The sequence below is a fragment of the Carassius auratus genome, chromosome 8, assembly GCF_003368295.1.
Source record: "Carassius auratus strain Wakin chromosome 8, ASM336829v1, whole genome shotgun sequence".
NCBI lineage: Eukaryota > Metazoa > Chordata > Actinopteri > Cypriniformes > Cyprinidae > Carassius > Carassius auratus.
The window spans coordinates 20749731-20773403 of NC_039250.1; the positions used below are offsets into that span (position 1 = coordinate 20749731).

Here is a 23673-nt window from a genome sequence, read left to right on the forward strand (position 1 = left end):
ACCACTGAACAACAGTATTTGTCAATATACTGCCTACTAAAAGAAGCATTTTATTATTGCATGTCGCAATTTAAAATCACTACAACAGATCCATGTTCTGTATATAACAATTTATGTAGGATATAAGGTCAATTATACCACATTAAAGTAAGTTGTTCTTATACTTATTATTATAAGATCTCATTTGTTATAATATCCTTTTATTAGGCAACAAAATTTGTTTAGCATTGTATTTTACTATTTAAAATTATAGCATATTATTAACATTATTTTGCTCCCTCGTGCACACACCGACACTCTTAAACTGGTATTTCTATTGTTATGGATTCATGCCATAAGCATAATGGTTTTTCTACTGTACAAACTGTATTTTCTATTCTGTCTCTTGACTGTATCTTACCCTAACCCTACACCTAAACCATACCTGCACAGTTATTTTAGATTTTAAAACACTTCATTCTGTGAGACTTATATGTTTGTTTTTTCTTCATCGGGACCAAATAAATGTCCCTACAAGGTCAAAATCGACTGCTATTACAATACCTGTGGGGACATTTGGACCGCATAATATACAGAAAACCAGTACACACACACCAAAATGTAATGGCAAAATCAAGATAATTTAATTACACTTTCTATCTAATCAGTCAAGCTGAGTTCTAACACTTTTTTCTTCCTTCTTTTATTCCCTTTCTCCACCTCTCTTTCTGTTCATTAAGGTATATTTTCTTTCTTTAAGGAACTGCATCATGATCGGCCATATTGCGTCGCTGCTTTTCAGCAGCAGACAACAGTACCATTTCCTGACAAATACGTGCATTCCATTTACACAAATCATTCATTTAAATGCATAATACATTAATTATAAGTACTAATACATGCTGTAAACATTTATCTATTTTACATTGACTGTTACAAAATGTCCATCCTGCTACTGTAGTGAAAGAAACAGACATTTGCCAAGTATGGCAACCCATGCTAGGAAATGGTGCTCTGCATTTAACCCATCCATGTGCATACACACAGCAGTGAGTATAGGGAACACACACACCGTAAACACACACCCAGAGCAGTGGGCAGCTATTTGCTCCAGTGCCTGGGGAGCAATTGAGAGTTCAGTACCTTGCTCAAGGGCACTTCAGCTGAGAAAGGAAGAGAGCACTGTTCATTCACTCTGCACATCTACAACTGCACTGAGTCTCAAACCTGCAACCTTCGGGTTACAAGTCAGACTCTATAACCATTAAGCCACAGCTGCCCCACAAAACAGTATCAGGGTGAACAGTAACAGGAGGGACATTTTATGCTAAAGTCCATATTCATATGATGAACAACAAGTTAGTGCTTAATAAGAACTTCCTCTATAAATAAGCATAACGGTGGACACATTATGCTTTAACACATCAGTGAATTATTATTAAACTAATAAAAGGAGTGAATGTAGATAGTTTGCCACCAAAGAGTATTTTTTCAAAAAGTATAAAGCCCATTTTTAAAGAAAATATATCACATTATATATCATGAGGACTGAAATAGTACTGAATGCTAAAATGACCATAATACAAAATAATTGCTTTTAATGACAAGCGGTGGAGATTCACTGTTTGGTTTAAATGTGTAACATTGATTTAATAAATGTGTTTTTTATTATTATTGCTGTCCTAATTTCAAGATTTCACAGTAAAAACAGTCTTCAAATGGTCATGATGTTTTCTCGCGCGCTCCGGGGCCTGCAGGTCAGCAGCAGAGCGCAAGAGATACGTTTAAATCGAAGAAGTTCCCTTCGTGCAGAACACATGTGCGCGCGAGATAACGAGAACGACGATACAAACAAGCACCCCACCCTTCCACTGCACCCCAGGGTGAAGAGATGATCCTCAGTCTCCTACATTCAAGCAGTTTAAGCGAATAAACGCTACCCTGCTACAGCCCGGAAGTGACGTACGAAGACACCTTATTTATATGTGCGGAAGAATAGGTGGTCCTACAGACAGACACGTGGGATGCTTGTGGTCAACACGGGTCAGCTTCAGTTCCAAAAACAAGAGCTTGTTGATTTTTCTTTGATTCAGACCCTTTTCTTCACAGAAGCCTGATCTTTTTTCGACATTTAATGTCATTAGGTGTCGCAAAAAACTGTGTCAGATTGAGGCTCCGAGGAGAACATCACTCACCGGACTGTGTGCGCACTGTCTTGAGAAACACTCATCCTGTGAGAAATTTGGACTTTTACGCTTCCATGCATTATGGCGGATTATTTAATCAGCGGGCAGACGGGCTACGTGCCTGACGACGGTCTAACCGGACAGCAGCTCTTCAACTGCGGAGACGGCCTTACCTATAAGTAAATACCTTAACTTGTGCCTCATTGCATTTTCCATATGCTTGCTATTTGTTAAACATCACACACTCTTGCCTGTCATCAGTGCAGATGTGCGTACACAGTATGCAGCTTCATTTAAAACCACTATCATGAGTTCAACAGCATATAGGTGTCGTTGTTGGTCCACATTTGTCTGGTTTGACATCCTGCATGCATGGCATGGGTATATGTGACTGCAAGCTCACTTTTTTTTTATCAATCTGTTATGCAACTCTGTTTCACGTAGGTCAGTACAACGAATTACTACGGAGGGCGCATGTCAGTGTGGGTTCACAGGGTTATGTTAGGTTGGAAGGACATCTTGGATTGACTGATGAACTGTGGTTGATTCATCATCTGCTGCCATTCCATTGTGCCAAGTACAGAGTAGCAGAGTTACCACAAGCCTTTTCTTAAACCACTGACACCCCAAGCTGCTTTTTTTATACCAAAAGTAATGGGAGTCTTTCACGCCAGGCCCTCCTAATGTGCTATAAATAGGATGAGCTTTGTGAAGTATGTTGTGGTTGTTTTCTCTTTACAAATTTTCTGGTGCCATGCAAAGCATGTAATGTCCCCAAGTGAAAGCCATTCCGTGGCAGGTGCGAGATTTTTGTAGAAATGCATTTCTGTTTACCATCTAACACTAGAGTGTATACTAATCTCCTGTTTACATTGGACATGATGAGACTGCAGCATCGACATACTTGGTTTTTATCTTAAATGGGGCATTGCATGACACTCGTAAACAACATGATATGTGACATATAATAGATAAAATGACCATCTTTGAAACATAATCAACGTGGTAATGGTATATGTTAGAGTCAGTGTGTACAAGCCACCTATAGACGTTTCTGATTGGCTAGTCCAATGCTGCATAGTCACAGAGACAAGTATTATTTCTCAGGACACCTTTTTCCAGTTACATCTGTCAAGTAATAGTGATATGTGTTTAAAATCACTTGCAGCAGTTTTAAATTAATTAATCTCAATCACATTTTGCCCACTTTTCTCCATTCTCTTTCAGTGATTTCCTGATTCTGCCTGGGTACATTGACTTCACAGCTGACCAAGTGGTAAGTGAAACATTCAACTTCATTTTTTACTGTTGGATGGATGATGTTTCTTGTATAAAATCAGTGGTTTAATTTGATTGGTTCTCTCTGTAGGACCTGACATCAGCGCTGACCAAACAAATCACATTGAAAACCCCACTGGTCTCTTCACCCATGGATACAGTCACGGAGTCTGGCGTGGCCATTGCTATGGCTGTAAGAGAATGACTGATACAAGATTCCACCACAGAAAGTGCTCTTACTATTAGGGATGTAACCATTCACTCAACTCACAGTTAAATTTGATTCACGATTTTGATTTCACGATTCGAATAAATTATTATTTTTTTTATTTATTTATAAAAAGAGATTTAAGACAAATTATAAACTAAATCCTTTTATTATTGCTTGGACAAAATACTGTAAGTTTCTTTGTGAAATGTAAATGTAACACTATAATAATATACTAATATAGCCTTTGTAATTTATTGCTCTTTTGTTGTTTTCATTGCGTCTGTTGTACTCATTTGTAAGTCGCTTTGGATAAAAGCATCTGCTAAATTACAAATTTAGATATAATGTAAATGTAAATAACAACACTAAATTGAAATTTTAAAACAAGCCCCAAATCAAATAAATAAGAAACACAAATTAAATAAATCTCTTCATATAAACAAAATAAAGCTTTGTCTGTGTTCTTTCCATTTAAAATTTTAGGCAACCACTGCATTTTAATCATAATCCAAACAAAGATGCTGCATACATGCAACATGAGCAGTTTTTAATTTAAATAAGATTGTATAATTTCAAAATTTGAAGAAAAAACAGAATGGCTTTACTTTTTTTGAAACTATCCATAAAAAATGTCTGCATGAAACAGAAACAGCAGACGAGCTGAATGAGGCGCAGATTCACTCTTTAACAGCAGGTGGCGTATAAAGTGTTTCCTTGGTTTCTGCCGTAATCAAAGCAGCTGCACTTATGAAAATATATAATATGCATTAAGGCAAGACGAAAAGGGATTTATTTTATTTTTGTTTCTTATTTATTTGATTTGGGGCTTGTTTTAAAATTAACATTTAGCTTTGTAATTTACATTTACATTATTTTAAAATTTTGTAATATAGCAGATGCTGTTATCCAAAGCTACTTACAAATGAGTACAATAGAAGCAATCAAAACCAAGAAAAGAGCAATAACATGCAAGTGCTATATTAGTATATTATTATTAGGGCTGCCCCGATCACGATCGGCCAATTGTTAATGCGCATCTCGTCAGTAAAGCCGGTTTTACTGACGAGATGCGCATAATGATCGGCCGATCGTGATCGGACCAGCCCTAATTATTATAGTTATATTTCATTTTCACAAAGAAATGAGGACACAATTAATTCATAATTTGTCTTAAATATCATTGTTTAAAAACAAATTGTGAATCGAATCGTGAGTTGAGTGAACAGTTACATCTCTAACATACATTCATATGAATTCCTACCCCTAACTGAATTACGATTTGTTTGAGATTAGCATCTCAACCTGTTATAGGCATTTGAAAAAGTCCAATTATCTGTATGAATGCATATTGCAAAAGAAAAATGTATTTGCAAATATGCTGCCTTATATTTTAATTTCAGTGAAGTCATTAAAATCCCCATGAATCAAGATAGAGTTTGAAAATGCCCATTAGCTTTTAGACCATCATTGCAAGAATACTTATAAAAGTTGACAAAAGAAAAATCTTAGCAGAAATAAACATCTAAAATTTTCAAATGTTTTTGACTGGTATTTGCAGTGTGGAGCTTTTCTCCTGCAAATCTCCTGTCCTGTCTCCCCAAAACTCCTCAAAGACAATAAGTCTAACCTAAATGTAGTCTTTAAACCTAAATTGACAAAGATTGACCACCTATGTGTGTTAAATTTTGTTCTAAAGTCTAATGTGTTGTCACAGCTGACTGGTGGGATTGGCTTCATTCATCATAACTGCACACCAGAGTTCCAGGCTAATGAAGTCCGCAAGGTCAAGGTGAGTGTCTTCATGTTGCTGTCTCTGACTCTTGTCTCTATGTTTGTACCAGTTTCCTTCTCTCATTCGTAATATCTGTATTTCTTCTGACCCTTACCCTGCAGTTGCAACAGCATCCTTGTGGATGAGAAATTCACACCTCATTTTGTATTAAGTGATATGTATTGAGGTGACTCCCAAGTAGAAATGCCTAATAGAACATCACTCGACTTTTCTCCCTCCCTTTCGATCAACCCCCGTTTAGAGGTACAAACAGGGTTTCATTACAGATCCGTTGGTGATGAGTCCTAACGAGCGGGCAAAAGACGTATTTCTGGCAAAAGCTCGGCATGGATTCTGTGGCATTCCCATCACTGATAACGGACAGATGGGCGGACGTCTGGTCGGCATCATTTCATCACGAGATATTGACTTCCTCAAAGAGTCGGAGCATGACATTCCCCTCAGTGAGGTGGGTGGGGCTTAACAGAGGATGAGGGCTAAGCAGTTTTTACTGAACTCTGCTCACCTTTACTGTCTTTCTCTCAGGTAATGACTAAAAGGGAGGACCTGGTTGTAGCTCCAGCAGGAGTGACCCTGGAAGAGGCCAATGAAATCCTCCAGAGGAGCAAAAAAGGTGGGGTAGACTTTAAATGTTTACGAGAGCTCTTTACCCTTTTGAAAGTTTTGGATTAATCGTTGAACCAAATAAAACATTTATATTCATTAACCTATACAGCAGTATTTCATGCACCACTTCTTAGCAGTGGCATGCCACAAAATAATTGCAAAACAGTGATCTTGTATCTTTTTTTTTGCTTATTGTATCCAGTATACACTACTTTTCAAAAACAGCATTCATTTTAAATAATGCATTTAGTAAAGTGTCAATAGGAAAATATCTTGAATTTTTATCCTAAATGCATTCCAGTCTTTTAAATATTAATAAATTGTATTATTTCATTTGTAAATGATTTATTCTTTATATACATTTCATATCTCTTTTTAAAGGTTGATTAATTTGTCATCAGCCATAAATAAAGCCACTGACTTGGTATATAAAAAAAAAAATGTTGAATCTCTCAAAAAGACTCACAAATTCATGAGTTATCATAATGAATCAGTCTATATAAAAATACAAGTTTGGAATGAAGTTAGAATGCTGCAAGATAATTCACCGATGTGAAGCTCTCACACTGTTTGTTTGCCATAGGTAAACTTCCTATAGTAAACGAGGAGGGCTGTTTGTTGGCCATCATCGCTCGGACGGATCTGAAGAAGAACCGAGATTTCCCATTGGCCTCAAAGGACTCTCGTAATCAGCTGCTTTGTGGGGCTGCCATCGGAACACACAATGATGACAAATACAGACTCGACCTGCTGGTGCAGGCTGGTGTAAACGTGGTCGTCCTGGTGAGGCCTGTTTTTTTTCAGTGAATCAGTTCTTGAAGATGGTTTATTTTGTTGTACTTTTTGGTTACCTATGGTCTATCTGCTCACTTTAGGACTCTTCCCAAGGAAATACCGTCTTTCAGATTAATATGATTAAGTACATTAAAGAGAAATATCCTAACCTACAAGTCATTGGCGGCAATGGTTAGTTTTCAACTCAAACTTTTTAAACATAATATCTACAAACACAGAGTTAACGTGGGTTGTCTATCTGTTGTAGTGGTGACTGCAGCTCAGGCGAAGAATTTGATTGATGCCGGAGCGGATGCTCTCCGAGTGGGAATGGGCAGCGGCTCCATCTGCATCACACAAGAAGGTTAGTTCACCATTCCCACGCCTGACTGCCTGCCCCTCAGCCAATCACAGGCTGTATTTCTGTATCCAGTCACTTCAGAGAGAGCAGCTAATGTCCAGTGCCTTCTCTGGTTTTCTTTTTACATTGTTAGAGCAATCCAAATGATCTGTCATTGCCCAAATATCCCTGCAATTTTGATCTGCAAGGTAATTGTGCAGATTGATTGGCAGACTGTTTCCTTGTTTTCAGCATTTTTCTGTGGTTTTAGAATCTGTGGAGAAAAGTTTTCTTATTTTGTTTGTATCTTGCAGGTATTATTCTTTATTCGGTCGGTTTTGTCTAAAAAGGAATATGTATGTCTGTCTCTCCATTTGTATAGTTCTGTCACAAATGTCTTTCTCTGTCACTCTGAATGATGGGAGTATGGTAGTGGAGACTCTTTCTTTCTCTTTTATGTCACAGTTTTTCTCTCTTTTTACACTTTATTTTCTCTGTCTTCCCTGCTTTTGTGCTTTCTTTGACTGTCTCTATGGCATATTTTCTTTTTTTCCACTGGTTGTTTTTGTTTCTTGCATCAGTTCCCCTTTTTTTAATCAGCTCTGTTCCAAAACATAGCAAAGACTGTTCCAGAAGGTAGGCATAATTATACTGCCTTCTGAGATACTCTAATGTACACAATAGATTTTTTTAATTAATATTACTATCTAGCAAGGACACAATCAATTGATCAAAAGTGAGAGAAAAACATAAAGCAGCATATTAGAATAATTTCTGAAGGATTGTGACACTAAAGATTGAAAATTAGAAATATATTACATTTTAAAATATTTGAAAATGTTATTTTAAATTGTATATGTCCTTCATGAATATTACAGTTCCATAATACATTGCAAATAAATACAGGATGTTTGTTTGGCAAGTCAAGCAAATTCGATTTGGAAGCATTTTGATTTTAAACTTAAAACTGAAAATGTTTTATGTTGTAAAATAGATAAGTAATTTGAATGTATTATTTTACCGAGCATTTATGAGTGTAACATTTTCATGTTTATTAGAGCATCATGCTGTTAGTGTACCAACATGCAAACATCAAACTGAATTGCACACAGTTGCAGCCTTAGTACTGAATTCCAAATCCATTCCTTACGAGGTTCCATAACAATGAGTTATACTTCCTTTTAAGACATCTGGTTTTTAAGATAAGCAAGGTTTTAGAACAGAGCTACCGTGTGCTCTTTCTCAGTCTCTATTTCCCTTTCTATAATTATGTCTCTCTAGCGCCTCTCAGTATTCCTCCTGGTTTAAAGCTCCACAGCCCCAAATCCCTAACTACTGTTACGGGATACTCCAGTAAGTCCCTCCCCCTGATCCCCATACAGATCCCATTGGCTCACTATCTCACTCTGCCTGCTGCATTGACTGGTTAATGGCTCTGCATCATTAGAAGTTGCTGGTTTTGGGGTTTTGGATGCTTGTCATTGTCTGACTAACCTGTCAGTAATATGTGAATGATATGTGAACTAGATTGTGCAGTGGCCAGAATGGTATTTGGACACAAGAGTCACACTTAAACAATGTCATTGTATAATGAAATATAAAACCAAGTAATGTTTATTAAAAAAAAAGACAGGACTTGAGGGGAAACAAGTTAATACATTTGCTAAGTCATTGATTAAAAGTCTATGCCAATTTGGCACAGGAAAGTGAAATTAGAAAAGCTCTAGAATTGTTTTGTTTCTATGTGTCATTTGCTTTGATATTTTATCTGCACAATGAAAATGCTAGAAATATGGCTTAAGTGTCCAAATAGGTTTTAGAGCTGCTTTAAGAGCACTGGAGTGTATGAAGTGCACTTGTTAACAAAGCAGAAATAGCTGAGCGTTTCACAACCATTGGTCTCACTGCAGAAGGTCTTTGTTTTACAGTTCAGTGTAGTTCGGTTTAATTTAATTCACACTTTTTTTTTTTCTTTTTTTTCATTTTACTGTATGCAGAGTTTAGATGGCGTGACTTTAGAAATTACAGAAGGGGGTTTGGGGTAAAAAGCTGACACTTGTCATTTTGCAGTGCTGTGGCTCCGTCTTCATTTCTTCTCTACTCTCATTCCTTGTCTTGAATAAAATAACGAAAATTCCAAAAATCATGACAGCATGGACTTCCATGCATCTTGCATGCAACTTTTCACTTGTTATGCTAATTAATATAATGTTTTATTAGTTAGATTGATCAACAATTGGAACAGATAATAAGTGGGTTTGACAGCTGTGTGTGCATCACATGCTCACCACTGCAAGTTTTTCCTTTTTATTGTGATCGTCTTGTGAAAGGTCACAAACAGACAGTGGAGCAAAAGATTTAGGTGAATTTTGATAATGATTCAGACCATTTTGAAACTTTCTCACTTGTCCTCATTTGTCAAGACTTGCAGAGGGTTTGCTGATGGACTCCACTTCTTCTCCTCTCATGTTACTTCACCATTTATAGAAAATCTCACATCTACAATTCCACTTTCATAAATCCTGATATTTCATATAATGCTAACTTTTTGTTCTTTGAACTTCGTGAATAGTATTTGAATGAGTATTTGTTTATCAGTGCATGTGATTGTCCTCATCTACATTATTAATATTTGTAGAATATGTGAGTTTAGGTTGATAGCAAGTTGATGGTCTCTATTTCTCATTGTTCTCACAGTGCTAGCATGCGGGAGGCCACAGGCAACAGCTGTGTATAAGGTATCAGAATATGCTCGGCGCTTTGGAGTGCCTGTCATTGCTGATGGGGGGATTCAGACAGTTGGTCAAATTGCTAAAGCACTTGCTTTGGGAGCATCTACAGGTGAGATATGGGTTTGATATGGATTCACAAGTTACAGACTAACATTATAATTGAAGCTAAATTCTCTTCTACTTTTGCTTTTTCTCAGTAATGATGGGGTCACTGCTCGCTGCCACTTCTGAAGCTCCTGGTGAATATTTCTTTTCGGATGGGATCCGTCTAAAGAAGTACAGAGGGATGGGCTCGCTGGATGCCATGGACAAGAACTTGGGCTCACAGAGCAGATACTTCAGGTGTTACACACAAATAAATCCTTTCTCAAATACAATACTGTGCACTTATTGCTCGTAGTTAGTGCTACAGTTTAGCTACTAATTACAGGCTCCCATGTTTTTTTTTTTTACAGCTTTGCTAGCTATTTCACAACTGCTTATATAGACTAATGCTTAATGATAATTAGATATATAGATATATGTATGTAGTTAAATGAAACATTAATAAAAGCAAATGTCTTAGACTGAGAAAGTTCTACAGAATATAAATTGAAACCATGTTCACTCTCTTAACCCCTCTGTCATCTCTCTCTGTGTCTGTTTTTCAGTGAGAGTGATAAGATTAAAGTAGCTCAGGGAGTTTCAGGGGCTGTTCAGGATAAAGGCTCCATTCATAAGTTTATTCCATATCTCCTCGTTGGCATACAGCATTCCTGCCAAGACATCGGTGCAAAGAGCCTCACACAGCTGAGGTACTCACAATCACAATCACACTAATTACTCAAAATACCGGCAATGAAATGCATTCAACGGCACAGTGTATCGTTTCAGTGCCACTAGTGATGGCAAACAAAATTGTGTAAAGTATGATTGTTTCCAAAACAATAATTTCTTAGTTTTTTCCAATTTTGTTTGATTCCTCTAGTGTCACCGAAACTATACGCTGCACTGCTAAAATAGACACAACCCCAAATTTTTATATGTTTGAGGTTAATGAGAGACAGTTTGTCATTTTCTTTTTTTCCTCTTTTGTTCCCTCTTTCTTTCGTCTTCTATCTCAGGGCAGTGATGTATTCTGGTGAACTGAGGTTTGAAAAGAGGACAATGTCAGCTCAGATGGAAGGTGGAGTGCACAGCCTACACAGGTAGTTAAACATTCGTACACTTAGTCTGAAGATATTGTACATTACCAATCAAGAGTCTGGGGTCAGTAAAATATATAGATCTATAAAAAAGCTTTTATTCAACAAGAATGCAATAAAATTGATAAAGTGACATTTATGTCTGTGCCAATAGCCTCGTGGGCACCACAACGACATATAGCGTTGTTGTGCTTTTGGGCATCCCGGGTTTGAGTCGTGGCTCATGGAACTTTCCCAACCCTGAAAAATATTGTTCTATCAAATAAAGTGACTTTTAAAAAAATTGACATTTAAAAAAGTAAAAAAAAAGAAAAGAAGAAGAAATTTATATTCATCAAAAAAAATCTATGATGTATAATGGTTTCCACAAAATTATGAAGCAGCACATTGATAATAATAAGAAATATTTCTCAAGCACCAAAACATATTAGAATGATTTCTGAAGGATTATGTGACACTGAAGACTGGAGCAATGGCTGCTGGATATTAAGCGTTGCCATCACAGGAGTAAATTAGTAAATTTTAGGATTGGAAAATGACAATAACATAGAATGTTTTTATTTTTTTTTATAATATATATTTTTTTTTTATCAAGTAAGTGCAGTCTTTGTGAGCATAAGATACTTCTTTCAAAAAGAAAATGTAAAATCTTTCTGAATTATTCTTTAATTATTTCATTATTCTTGAATTGAATAATGCGAAAGTTTGAACTTAAAAAATGAACTGATCTTTTTTTGTGCTGATTTTGTTCTTTCAGCTATGAGAAGCGTCTGTTTTAAAGAAGACACTGCAGATGCCAGTACATGCATAGTCAAACACATATAAACCTGCATTAATGGACTTCCACAAGTGGTTTTGCACATACAGGCAGCCAAACACACTGAGAAGCTTAGCTTCCTCTTTCTCGTCTTCCCAGCCGCCTTTCCTCTTCACGAGGAGAGAAACGTGTGTGAATGTCATATGCCAGTTTTGCGTGAATGTGTGCGTTTGTGTGGTTGTGGGAAATGGCTGCCTTCTGCTGTTTGTATTATGTTTTTGATTGTAATCATTTGACAAAGTTTGTTGGAAAATATACTTTTTTTGCCACAGAAATTTGTCTCGTCTTGATTAATAAAATATACCTGCATATGGATCATTATAAGCAATAAACAGTTGACATTTTCTGTCCAAAGAAGAAAACTGGTTGACCGGGTGCAGTTGATATGTGAAACAGGAAGTGTTGTATTTTAATGGATTTCTGTCAAGGTTGTTATAAAACGAGAACTGACAGTTCAAGTTAGGTGTATGCAAGTACCTTGGAAAAAAAAAAAAATGTGTCTGTGTCATGTAAATTACAACATTTTTCACTAGCATGTGTTTTTTCATCATAAATTGGTTTTCAAATCCTGAATCTGTGGGTGTGTGGGTAGATGGCTGCTCAACACTGACATTAGTACGTTATTCCTCATTTTGCAAGCCTGTCTCAAGGGAACCAGCCTTCACCTCAAAACTACCGGACTTTCCAAACAAGCGTTCACACATGCTTACTAATGGACCCACACCTGGACAGGTTGGGCTGAGAGCTCCAGGTGGCTCCTCATAAATGATATATGATATCGGCCCGTTAGTGAGCTCATCCCAGCTGGGCCCAGATATCTTAATGCTTCTATACACAGCAAAAATGAAATGACTGACAGAGGTATATTAATGTGTGCTGCAATATTATCTTTCCTGCAGTCTGAGAACACTAGAACTTTTTTTTAATAAAAAATAATACGGATTTACATAATTCTCATATTTAACAATAAGATTAATAAATACAAAAATGTAATTCTATATAAAGATAAGTAATATATTATTAATAATACAAAAAATTAATAAACAGCATATATTTTGCACCTACTATAACATGAGTGAATTAACCATAATAGTTGAAGGACTTTTTGATGTAACCGTAACAAAGAAATAAAAATGTTAAGAAAGAGATGAGAGGAATCATAAAAAGAGAAGGGAAAGACATTGAGATGTTTGGAGGGGGAGGTTGTGGGCAGTCTAGTGAAGAAGTGAAAGTGAAAATGTTCCTCAGATTTCTGAGGAGGAAGTCAGCAGGCATAAATACGCAAACTCTCTTTGACAAACTCACACAAGCCAGGAAGCAGAGAGAGGGAGAGCGCGCAAGAAAGAGGAGGAATGACAGGAACATTACAGGTAACATAGAATTATTCATCTCATCACAGTCATACCTGGCAGTTTGTGTCTGTCACGTTCAGCGTGTCTCTTGTCACGTCGTTTATCAGTGACAAGTAGTTTTCTTTCATTTCTCTTCACCTTTGTTCCACTTGTTTCTTTCATTTGTTAACTTCTCTTCTCTTTTGCAAGTAGATCAAACTAAAATGGAAAAAAATATATAGAAATATGCTTTAAAAAGTAACTCAATTTCTGCTCATCTTTTTTTCATTCATTTGACTGTGTTTGGCAATTATGAGAAAATCTTCACAAAAAAGATCAAAAGATCAAACGAGATCACTTCAACTAGTCATCGCTCAAATTTTTACAATGTGCCATCAAGCTGTTTGACTCTAAAATGAAAGCTTCATATTTCAGGCTAGTTCCTCCTTTCATTTTACTTCATGTGACTTTCTTTAGTCAATTTTATATCCCGTTTAATCTCTCTTTTCATTTTGTCTTCATTTACCATTCATAACCCCCCTTCTCCTCTCTCCCTCCCTCTCTTCTCTGATAGGGAACAGGTTTTTCAAGACACAAGTCTACAGATGAAGCGAGATAAGTAAACAAGTTTGATTCTTTTGCAGAGGCACCAAACTTGTTTGTGGTAAAAGCTGAACGAATGTCATTGCTTTTTTCTAATTTAATAAAAGTACACTTGATAAACGTAATTTCCATACAAAAAAAGTGTTAAATGGCGATGTGTTGCTGGATGTGTTTGTTCACGGAGTGTCGGTGAAAATGTCCAAAGCAGTTTGGATGGTAACGGAACCCATAATGCAGCTGTTTGGTTGACTGACAGCTGGCTATGGATTCTGTGTCCTTCCTTTCTTGCAGGAGCTCAACGAAGAAAATTGTGTTGGAAGAATTCAGGAGTTGGCCTCATTCAGATATGACATGGAATGTTAATGTTACTTCTGTGTTATTTGAAATGTATTTGAATATATCAACAATGTTATAGTCGAGTCAGAAATGTGTGTGTGTGTGTGTGTGTATATGAGTTCTGATGTTGCTCTGGAATGACACGTTTTCTCCCGGATCGCAAGAAATATGTTTCGCCACCGGGAACTTCGTGTCAGCCAAGATTGGCATCACGTCCTGACAATCACAACTCTTCAGAATCTTCAGTATTCAGTAAAGCACAGAATCTAATACTAAAATGTTTCGTCAGACATTTGAATTGTGTTTCTGGAATAATTTTAATTTAATAATAAACTAAGAACATTTGTCATACATCACTTTTTATTCTTTTATTTGGGGCATTTATCATCAAAACTCTCAAATAATTGTTTAGATCTACATGGTGATATAGAAAGGAATGATAGAGGTTTGTGTTTTCAATAGATGAGAACAGGTTTTAGATGATTTGCTTTGTAGATTTTACTTTGGCTAGAGGGTATAAAGTGGAATCTGTGAGCCAGTGTTGCTGTTTTAGTTGTTTTGAGAAGAGATCTAGATCTTACTGTAAACCACAACATGTGACATGTAATCTGGCCCAAGTTCAGCTCTTACATACAATTGTTACCTGCAACAAACAAAGCGGAAGTACTCAAATGAGCAACTGAACAACCAGCATTCAAATATGCTTCACTATGAAGTGTAACCAGGTCTCATTTTGAACTTTTCTAAAGATTCCTATAAAACCTTTTATGGCTGCATATCTTATTACTGTTCTATAAGGTAATATTTTAGTATTATCAGAAGTCAAAAGTTGAAAACTTGGAGCTTTTTAAACATGTTTATGCTGGAAACAATATTCCTGATGCAGTCAACTCAAAATATTAAATGTAATAAAAGGCTGGTTTATAGATTTATTTAGAGAAAAGTCAAAAAAATTTAGTCAAAATAATTTTTCACCTTTATTCTCCTAAAATCCTAAAGTATTCTGTTATAATTTACTAACCTTTTTTATCAGAAAAGCAGAAATTAATAGCATAATGTGCATGCTGCTGTTTTAAATATAATGAATGAAAACAGCAGACAAGTAAAGATTTGTAATGCATACTTTAACGATAATACTCTTTTCCTCACCCAAAGCCATCAAATGACTTTGTAATATAGTACAATAGATAAATTTATGTGGGCTTAGAAGCTGAGAATGAAAAAAGATGACATGACTTGCATTTTTGGGTGCACACATTAATATGTTAAATATCAGTGATAAGAAGGAAAGTAATCCATAGTTTATTTTAAAAATAGTTTATGTCTTTTAAAATAAAACGGCAGCTTCGGAACAAAATGTATTTGATCAGAAGTGCACTTTTACTTTCTGTTCTGTCCTTGACTAAACTGATTTTGCCACACCCAAAATGGCGCCTTTACAAACACTCAACCGGTGTTACGTGAAAATATGCCCCCTCTGACCAGTTTTTGTTAACGTTCCGGTCCCCATGCATCTGTTTTGATTGGCGATCAATCCGAGCACAGCACCGCAGTGCTGCTACAGTCAATCTCAGTAACATCCCTCCAGTCCGGCCACTAAAAACAATGTCAACATACTGAGCCTAATTATGGAGGAAGCCGTGCCATTTAGCATCGTGTCCACCGTCAAAGCGTTGAGCGGCGCGTTGAGGAGAGATACTGAACATGAAGCCGAGATCAGCCGCGAGCGAGAGAAGCTCTGGTTCAAGGAGAGCAGCGGAAAAAACCTGAGAAATCGTGACTTCTTGTCACCCAACACGGTTCTAACGACGCTGTACGCCGGCGGAGAGGTAAGTCTGAAATATATGCTTGCATGTGCGTTTTTTATTTTCTGTGTTATGATCTCTTCTTGGCCTGCACCAGTGACAGATGCGCTCTCGCGCTTCTCCGCATGGCAGTTTCACGCATGGCTTGAGGCGCAGTGTTGGATATTTAATTCAAGCTGTTGCTTGGACGTCTGTTTATGAATCACAGAGTCGCTGACACAAACTTGTCAGAATATAAGCCCGAGCTCTGCACAGACACGCAGGGCGCCAGCTAGACTGTTGACATTGATGGCATCGACCAAACATTTGAACCCTGCGGCAGAAATAATTGAACTCCTCACCGTCCGTTAACTTACATTGAGGTCAGACATGCCAATACCGACAAAACGTGTTGGCTGTTAGGAGAACCACAATGTCATAATCACGCCCTGATGTATTACTGTTTTCCTTCAAAAACAGAGAAACCTTGTTTTTTATACTTTCGTGTGGTCATTTGTTTTTTTGAGGGGATTCTCAGGTAACGTTAACGTCATGTTAACTGAATTTTTGTTTGCGCCCCTGGAAAACAAACGTGTAACGTTAAATAAAATTGTAAACAAAACGTTTCGCAATATATAAATGTGATGTGAAACGAAAAATAATGACAGTAACGTTATTTATTATCAAACATACCTTTTATGTTTAGCCGATGTCCGATTGGGAATCTCAACGAATTTGCTGCAGCGGCAAACTATTGCTATGGTTACCACAAATGTTGGCGTCGCGCGCTCTATTTTCTAATGTTTTGTGTTTTCTGAAATGTTTGAAAACATTGTTGCGACTTGTATAATTATAACGAATATATTTTAAATGTTATTGTATAAAATTCAAATTATAAAAAAAATAATAATATTTAATTATGTAAAAATTACTTTTTACATACTTTTGACATTATTTGTCACAGTAAAATCCTAAATTGATTTATTGTTTATGCTGCCTTAATTCTGTTGGTAGATCAGTGACATGTATGTTAATAGAATATACAAATAATTTGGGTGAAAATTTATTGGAAAAAAGCGAAACAGACTCGCATTGAAGAACAGCAAATTTGTTGGACCAACTTGAACACATTGAAATCTGCATGGGGAACTTTTTCACCCTCGAAACACCAGATCTTTCCATTAAATTTCATGGATCAACGACAAGCTAAAGTTGGCATAAAATATTGAAGGTGCAACTGTCTTTTGTCATTTGGCAATTGATTGGATCATTGTTTTAGATTAAAGTTTTATATATATATATATATATATATATATATATATATATATATATATATATATATATATATATATATATATATATATATCTTTGCATTCATGTTGGTTTTGTGCATTGTTTAAAATCACTTTATAATATTCATCAAACATTGTGATTTAACGAGAAAGTGTCCCGGGGCAGTAAACTAAATATGTAAATTGGTACACTAAATACACTTGTGTGTTTCACGAATGTGTGTGTTTTCAGGTTCCCTCTGATGTTCTCAGTGGTATTCGCTCTCTTCATGGCAGCGGTGTATTGCCGATAGGAGCCACTGAGGTGACACCAGAAGGCCTGCGTGTGTGTGTGGATCGCTGTGCAGCATTCAGAGGTGTTTTATGTGGAATAACACCATATCTGAGACCTGCTGCTCAGAGACAGGGCTGTGTCCTCATCAACTGCCCTGCTCTCCACACCAAACAAACAGTGCCATCTCCCGATACACTAGCTCTGGGGCAGCTTCGGACTGTTCTCATTGCTGACCACCTCGGAGCTCAGCTCAGAAGACAAGGGTGCGTGCTTTGACTTTTTCGATATTGGCATAAAATTTGTCACCAAAGGACATATTAATCAACTTTTTCTTTATTCCATTTAGGTACACTGTGTCCTTTTGTCCAGCCTTGCCACAGGACAGTGACATTGTCAACTTTCTGAAAACGCTAGGCATTGATTGGCCGACGGTCCCTGTCAGCTGGACCAATGAGGACAGGGAGGAGAAAATTAAAAAAGCTTTAGAGAACTCAACCTACAGAGACAGAGAGATGGAGAGAGGAAAAAGGAGAAGCAGAGGCGAGGAAATAGAGGGAGAGAGAAGAGGGATTAAAGAGGAAGTTAGGATAAACCTTAAACAAGTGGTACAGGACGACAACCTTCAGGGGTATGATCCCAGTCTTGGCACTTGCACAGGTGAGTTGTAATGTGTTTATTAGGGATCTAACACATTAACTTTCCTGTGGGTTTATTTATATATAAGATTTGTGTCTGTTTGGCCAGTAAATGTCATTATTAGGGTTTCATGAGTAGAATGTTTGATGTTAAGATTTTAACTTAATACAATTTTCTAAATATTTTAACCCTGTCATCGAGCATTCGAGTATAAGAAATTTTAGCTTATTATACTTTTACAAATATTAAGCCACATTATGATGAATTCAAATGAAATTTAACAAGCAATGCAAAATATATTTGTATCATATTGGTTATCGATTCTTTATTGAATTTATAACTCGTAAATTTGGCAGTAATACATGAGGTGCGACATGTCAAAGTTGGAATATACAGAAATTGTGCTAGAAATTATAGTTACTGCACAAAAGTACCTCTAGTGGACTTTTACATTAGGTTTGTCACATACTAGCGCTGTGATGAGTATGTTGAAAAGAAACAAATGTGAAAATTGTTCCTTTAACTTTTTTAATTTTTTTTTTTTACATTTGACATTTTACAATTTTCAGTTACTAGCTGCACAAGCAGCATTAAAGGGATAGTTCAGCCCCAAAGTAAAAATTCTGTCATCATTCACTCACCCTGATGTCGTCCCAAACCTGTATATGTTTTTTTCTTATGTTGAACATAAAAGAAGATATTTTGAATAATTTTGAATAATCAAACAGTGATTGTTCCCCATTGATTACATAGTAAAGACCATCAACTGTTTGAGTACCAGCATTCTTCAAAATATCCTCTTTTATGTTCAACATAAAAAAGAAACTCATACAGGTTTGGAACGACATGAGGGTGAGTAAATGATGATAAAATGTAAATTTTTGGATGAACTATTCCTTTAAGATGTGATGAACTGGGCCATACTCAACCATGTAAATCAGATTTCTTTACAAGGACTGTTTTACTCCTAGTGTTTCTGTGATAAACTGTTGGATAGCATTAGTTTTCCCTCTGTATTGTGCATAAGTCAGTGATATCTCTGTTTTCAGTGCAGAGAGAAGCTTTGTGTCATCTGGCCCAGCTGGACAGTGCTGCCACAGATTTCCCTGTGAGTCAAATGGACCCTCCGTCCGGATTATATCTGTCTGATTTAAATTAAAGATTTAAAAATTACAGTGAGTTACCATATTTTAGTTGGATGCTTTAAATGGATTTTTTTTACTTTAGATCTCTACAACGACAGCCCTGCATGTCACTTCCTGTCAGGATGAGTTTCGTCAGCAGCAAACAGCCATGTTGTGGAGAGCGGCGGGTGCAACGGCAGTACAGGTTTCACACTCTCTGTCCGCACAGACACATTTGCCCATCAGCTGTACCAGCGTGCTTTACATATCAAACAATTGCTTTCTGTTTTGTATTTACTGTCATGTAACAGGAAGTTTTGGTTTGACATATCAAAGGACTCATTCTTTTCCCTTCTTTACTTTAGTATCCTATATCTTGTAGTTATATCACAGCTACTAACCATGTTTTGCTACTTCTTAAATAGTAGCAGCTGGAATTGGGCAAAAATCGTGCTCATTTTGAAAGCATTTAATTGTGTCTGATTATATATTTTTCTCTTTCTTATCCTGGAAGAGCAAGTTTATAAATCTGTGTAAAAGCGTGTATAGCTGTTTTAAAGTGATTTTTGTTGGGTTAAGTTACATTGATGGCATTAAATCTAAAAGACAATAAAGTAAACCCATAAAAGTTCCAAAGAGTCTTAAGACAATATCAAGCCATTGTAATTCTACCAAATGGGCAAATACACAATTTCCAGCTCAAATGCTGCACAGTTGGAAATGACTACATTTTTGCTGGAAAATAAATGAATGAATGAATGAATGAATGAATAATTGCTTTCTTCCTCTCTATTAGAGATTGGTGATTTGTGGTCCTGTTAAAACTCCTGGAATTCAGATGAATGCAGCTCAGTATCTTCAGTAAGGCAAAACTTTACAACAGCAACTCTGTCATCTCTTTGTTATCCTTTATCAAGTTTATTAATTATTATTATTATTCTATAAGTCTTATTACCGTGTTATATGGTTGGCTGTGTATTGCTGCAGGTTAAGAAAAGCTCAGATGAAAGAGGCCTCAGAAATGAAGTATGGAGACCAAGTTGAAGGTGTGTTTATTTGTGCATTCTTAGAATTACAGCTCCTATTCTTAGTGAAATAGCCCAGAATTGGTCTGAGGCATGTTAATACAGGTGTCAACTGATCTGTTCATGTGCCATCAATTCACTTTTTTAGGTCAGACATGGGATGACATAATTAGAGTCATGACCTCGGCCACAGTGAGGTTTGAACTGCTTTCCACAGTGCACACAAGTCCGGTGAGTGTATTTGCATCTGTGTGTGTAGAATGTATTTTCCTGATGATTGGAGATGAGATGATTGACAGCTGTCTTTCAGGTGACCTTAGATGTTCAGCGGGACAGTGGTGTGTCCACAAAGGGCCCCAGGGGTGGAGTCTTTGTCATGTACAACTGCGCTCGTCTTCACACACTTTTCAGCAGCTATGAGAAAGGGGTGGAGCAAGGTAACCCACACACACACACACACACACACATACACATGCTGGTTCTTGACCTTAGATTCATGTTCCAAGTAATGTTATTATGATAGTAGTCATGGAGAAGTTGTTTTTTAAAGTGCATGCAGTGCCTACACCTAAATCTTAACAACTTGTTTTTGTTGTACTCTTTGTTAGTCAAAATTCTGTTTTTCACTGCCAGTTTCTATTTTAAACTAAAGTAATAGAAAAGCAGTGAATGACAATATATGTGCTATGTGACAATGTACAGAAAATATTAGATTTTAACAACAAAAGGTAATATAGTTTGTGCAGTAGAGGTGTGGTATTTTAATTAGTTATGTTGTTTGGGGCAACAGTTTTCGCAATTCGCTGAAGTAAAGAATTCAGCTACCACATTTCTCCATTGGGCCTTCTGATTAACTGCATGTTAAGTACTAAGGTAGTATTGTTTCTATTTTATGAAATAATATCCATGTGTCTACTTTGAAACATGTAGGTCTTTATCCAGAAATTCCTGGAGGCATAGAGCTGGACTTTTCTGCCCTAAAAGAGGAGGTAAAGCAATATGTAACTAACTTTTCTTAATGAATGGTCTTCGGTCACTTCTGACCAGAGAGTTTTACATTTATTTCATTTTTAAAAATTGTTGCTTCTCTAGAATGGTATGAAACTCTGTGACTTTTATGCCACTTGGTATGTGGACAAACAAAAAAAATTGAGGGCATGATGCGAAAAAGCTAAGTGGTTATAAAAAAAATAAAAATGGGGAAAAAATAAAAATACAGAAACTTTTTGTGTGTACAATCTACAAATCCCCCACAACGCAATGAAGGGGTGAAACTCTAAAGCAACTAGAGCTTGTGCACACACACTTGTGCACACACACACACACACGTTTGTTTTTTGTGAAAAGTGGGGACATTCCATAGGCGTAATGGTTTTTATACTGTACAAACTGTATATTTTATGGCCCTACACCTAAACCTTATCCTCACAGGAAACTTTTGAAACATTTTTACTTTAAAAAACAAAAACAAATTCTGTATGATTTATAAGCGTTTTGAAAAATGGGGACATGGGTTATGTCCTCATATGTCACCCTCTCCTTGTAATACCTGTGTCATACCCATGTCATTATACAGAGTTGGTGTCCTGATATGTCACAAAAAACAAAGAGCACACACACACACACTTAAAAACTGGTGTGACTGTAACACTGCTAATATGTAAAATAAAATAAATAATTCAACTACAATGCAGTAAAAAAGTGGACCGCAAGGAAGGGGTTACATTCTAAAAAAAAAAAAAAAAAAAAAAACTGATACATCCACTCATACACACTTTTACACACACACTCACTGACAGACACTCACATACAAAATTATACATTCTCAAATGAATTGGTATGGCTGTTACCATATAGCCATTAATGAGTCAGAAGACTGAAATAAGAGGTCAAGATCAGATCAGACCCAGAAGGATTAAGCTCTGCCAAAGCATTTTCTGTTAATTTCTGTTACATTTTTATAGGATTTTAATCTTTTGTGTAATACAATTCTTTCTCTGTTCAGGTTTGAATGTAGTAATAATAATGCAAAATCCTACACATCAAATAAACATTTAAAACAACAGAAAATATAAACATTGACAAAAAGTAGTCTTTGAGTGCCTTAATATATGTTTAAATCCACAAGTAAATATGTATAAAAACAACTAGGGAATTCACAAGCCTCTCTATAGTGTAAGCTCTGTTCTTGTGTTTAGTGGTATAGACAGTTGTTTATATGCTGATAATAATGCTATTTAATCTTTAGGGGGAGTGGCTTCTTCTCTTCAATTACCTCATTCCATTCTCTGAGTTGCTGGACCAATCGGGACAGATCCTGGAGCATGAAGGCAGCACAGCCAGAGTGAATTTAAGGACTGAACAGGTACTTTATTTTTATTATAATTATTATGTATACAAATGTTTTGATTCTCAGATAGACCTGAGGCTCTTAAGGCTCTTCCTGTTAATCTTAACTGGTTATATCTTATTCTATCAGCTGTCTTGGCTTCATTAATAAAGCCATCCATAACTGAAATGTGTGTATTTTGTCGGTCAGGTGTGCAGATTCTTGGTGTCTCTCAGTAAAGATTTTAGCTCCTACTACAACAGAGTTCACATCCTTGGGGTAAGACAATATTAGCTTGTGTGGTTGTTTGTGAATCAATTTATGAAGTTATGTATCTGTTTATATAAGGATATTTTAGATTCTGTTGGACCCTTAGAACTGCTTATTACAAGGTTTTCATCTGTATTTTGCATATTTCTGTTTGTAACAGCAATTAACAGTGATTAATGTGATTAAATAAGTTCAGGGCCATTAACTTTCCTCCTTCTCGTTCTCTCTCTCTCTCTCTCTCTAGGAGCCCCTGCCTCATCTTTTTAATCAGATGTTTTGTCGTTTATTGCTGCTGAGAGCATTAAGAGAACTTTACCACAGTGCCCTAGACTCCCTTAACCTTCCCCCAATACCCCAACTATAGCATCTCCACTGCAGACATTATACACAAACAGCAACAAATTCTCTCCCTTAACAGCCAGCACTCTTCCATTTCCTTAGTTATTACACCTTAGATACCTTCCTCATAGCCATAATTGCCTGACCATATTGTCTGAATAGCCCCTAATAGCCATACAAAAGGCAGGACAGACCCCATAAATCTGTCGCTCCTCACCCTTTCATCCAGTAAAATAATATTAAGTCGCCCTTAAAATGTCAACAGAATATGCTTTCTTTCACAGTGAATTGAAATCCTCCTGCATGAGTATTTATTCTGTGTAATAATGTTTCATTGGTGTAAGTGCCCAGCTCTATTTGTTCAACACTGAACACTTATTTACAGCACATCACCGTTGTTCTTACAGTCTGATAGATGCACACACAAAGTA

At 36.5% G+C, this 23673-nt stretch overlaps 2 protein-coding genes and 1 long non-coding RNA gene across 3 annotated transcripts; 2 read left to right on the forward strand and 1 right to left on the reverse strand.

The window, feature by feature from the left end:
* Nucleotides 1–1916: 1916 nt before the first annotated feature.
* On the forward strand, nucleotides 1917–12214 carry LOC113107559 (inosine-5'-monophosphate dehydrogenase 2-like). The gene is made up of 14 exons (XM_026270155.1): nucleotides 1917–2344; nucleotides 3393–3441; nucleotides 3535–3636; nucleotides 5369–5443; nucleotides 5688–5894; nucleotides 5972–6059; nucleotides 6636–6835; nucleotides 6928–7018; nucleotides 7095–7190; nucleotides 9864–10007; nucleotides 10096–10240; nucleotides 10549–10692; nucleotides 11002–11085; nucleotides 11840–12214. The coding sequence occupies exons 1-14, from the start codon at nucleotides 2247–2249 to the stop codon at nucleotides 11859–11861; spliced, it is 1545 nt and encodes a 514-aa protein (XP_026125940.1). The 5' UTR covers nucleotides 1917–2246; the 3' UTR covers nucleotides 11862–12214.
* LOC113107560 (uncharacterized) lies at nucleotides 11092–17196 on the reverse strand. The gene is made up of 3 exons (XR_003292680.1): nucleotides 16647–17196; nucleotides 13305–13449; nucleotides 11092–11322 (listed from the first exon to the last, which is right to left on the reverse strand). It is a non-coding gene; the product is annotated as an uncharacterized LOC113107560 (long non-coding RNA).
* On the forward strand, nucleotides 14365–23673 carry LOC113107558 (DALR anticodon-binding domain-containing protein 3-like). The gene is made up of 13 exons (XM_026270154.1): nucleotides 14365–15998; nucleotides 17478–17782; nucleotides 17866–18176; nucleotides 19205–19263; nucleotides 19383–19484; nucleotides 20076–20140; nucleotides 20267–20325; nucleotides 20453–20535; nucleotides 20615–20741; nucleotides 21235–21293; nucleotides 22553–22669; nucleotides 22844–22912; nucleotides 23148–23673. Exons 1-13 carry the CDS (start codon nucleotides 15798–15800, stop codon nucleotides 23265–23267), a joined length of 1677 nt encoding a protein of 558 aa, XP_026125939.1. The 5' UTR covers nucleotides 14365–15797; the 3' UTR covers nucleotides 23268–23673.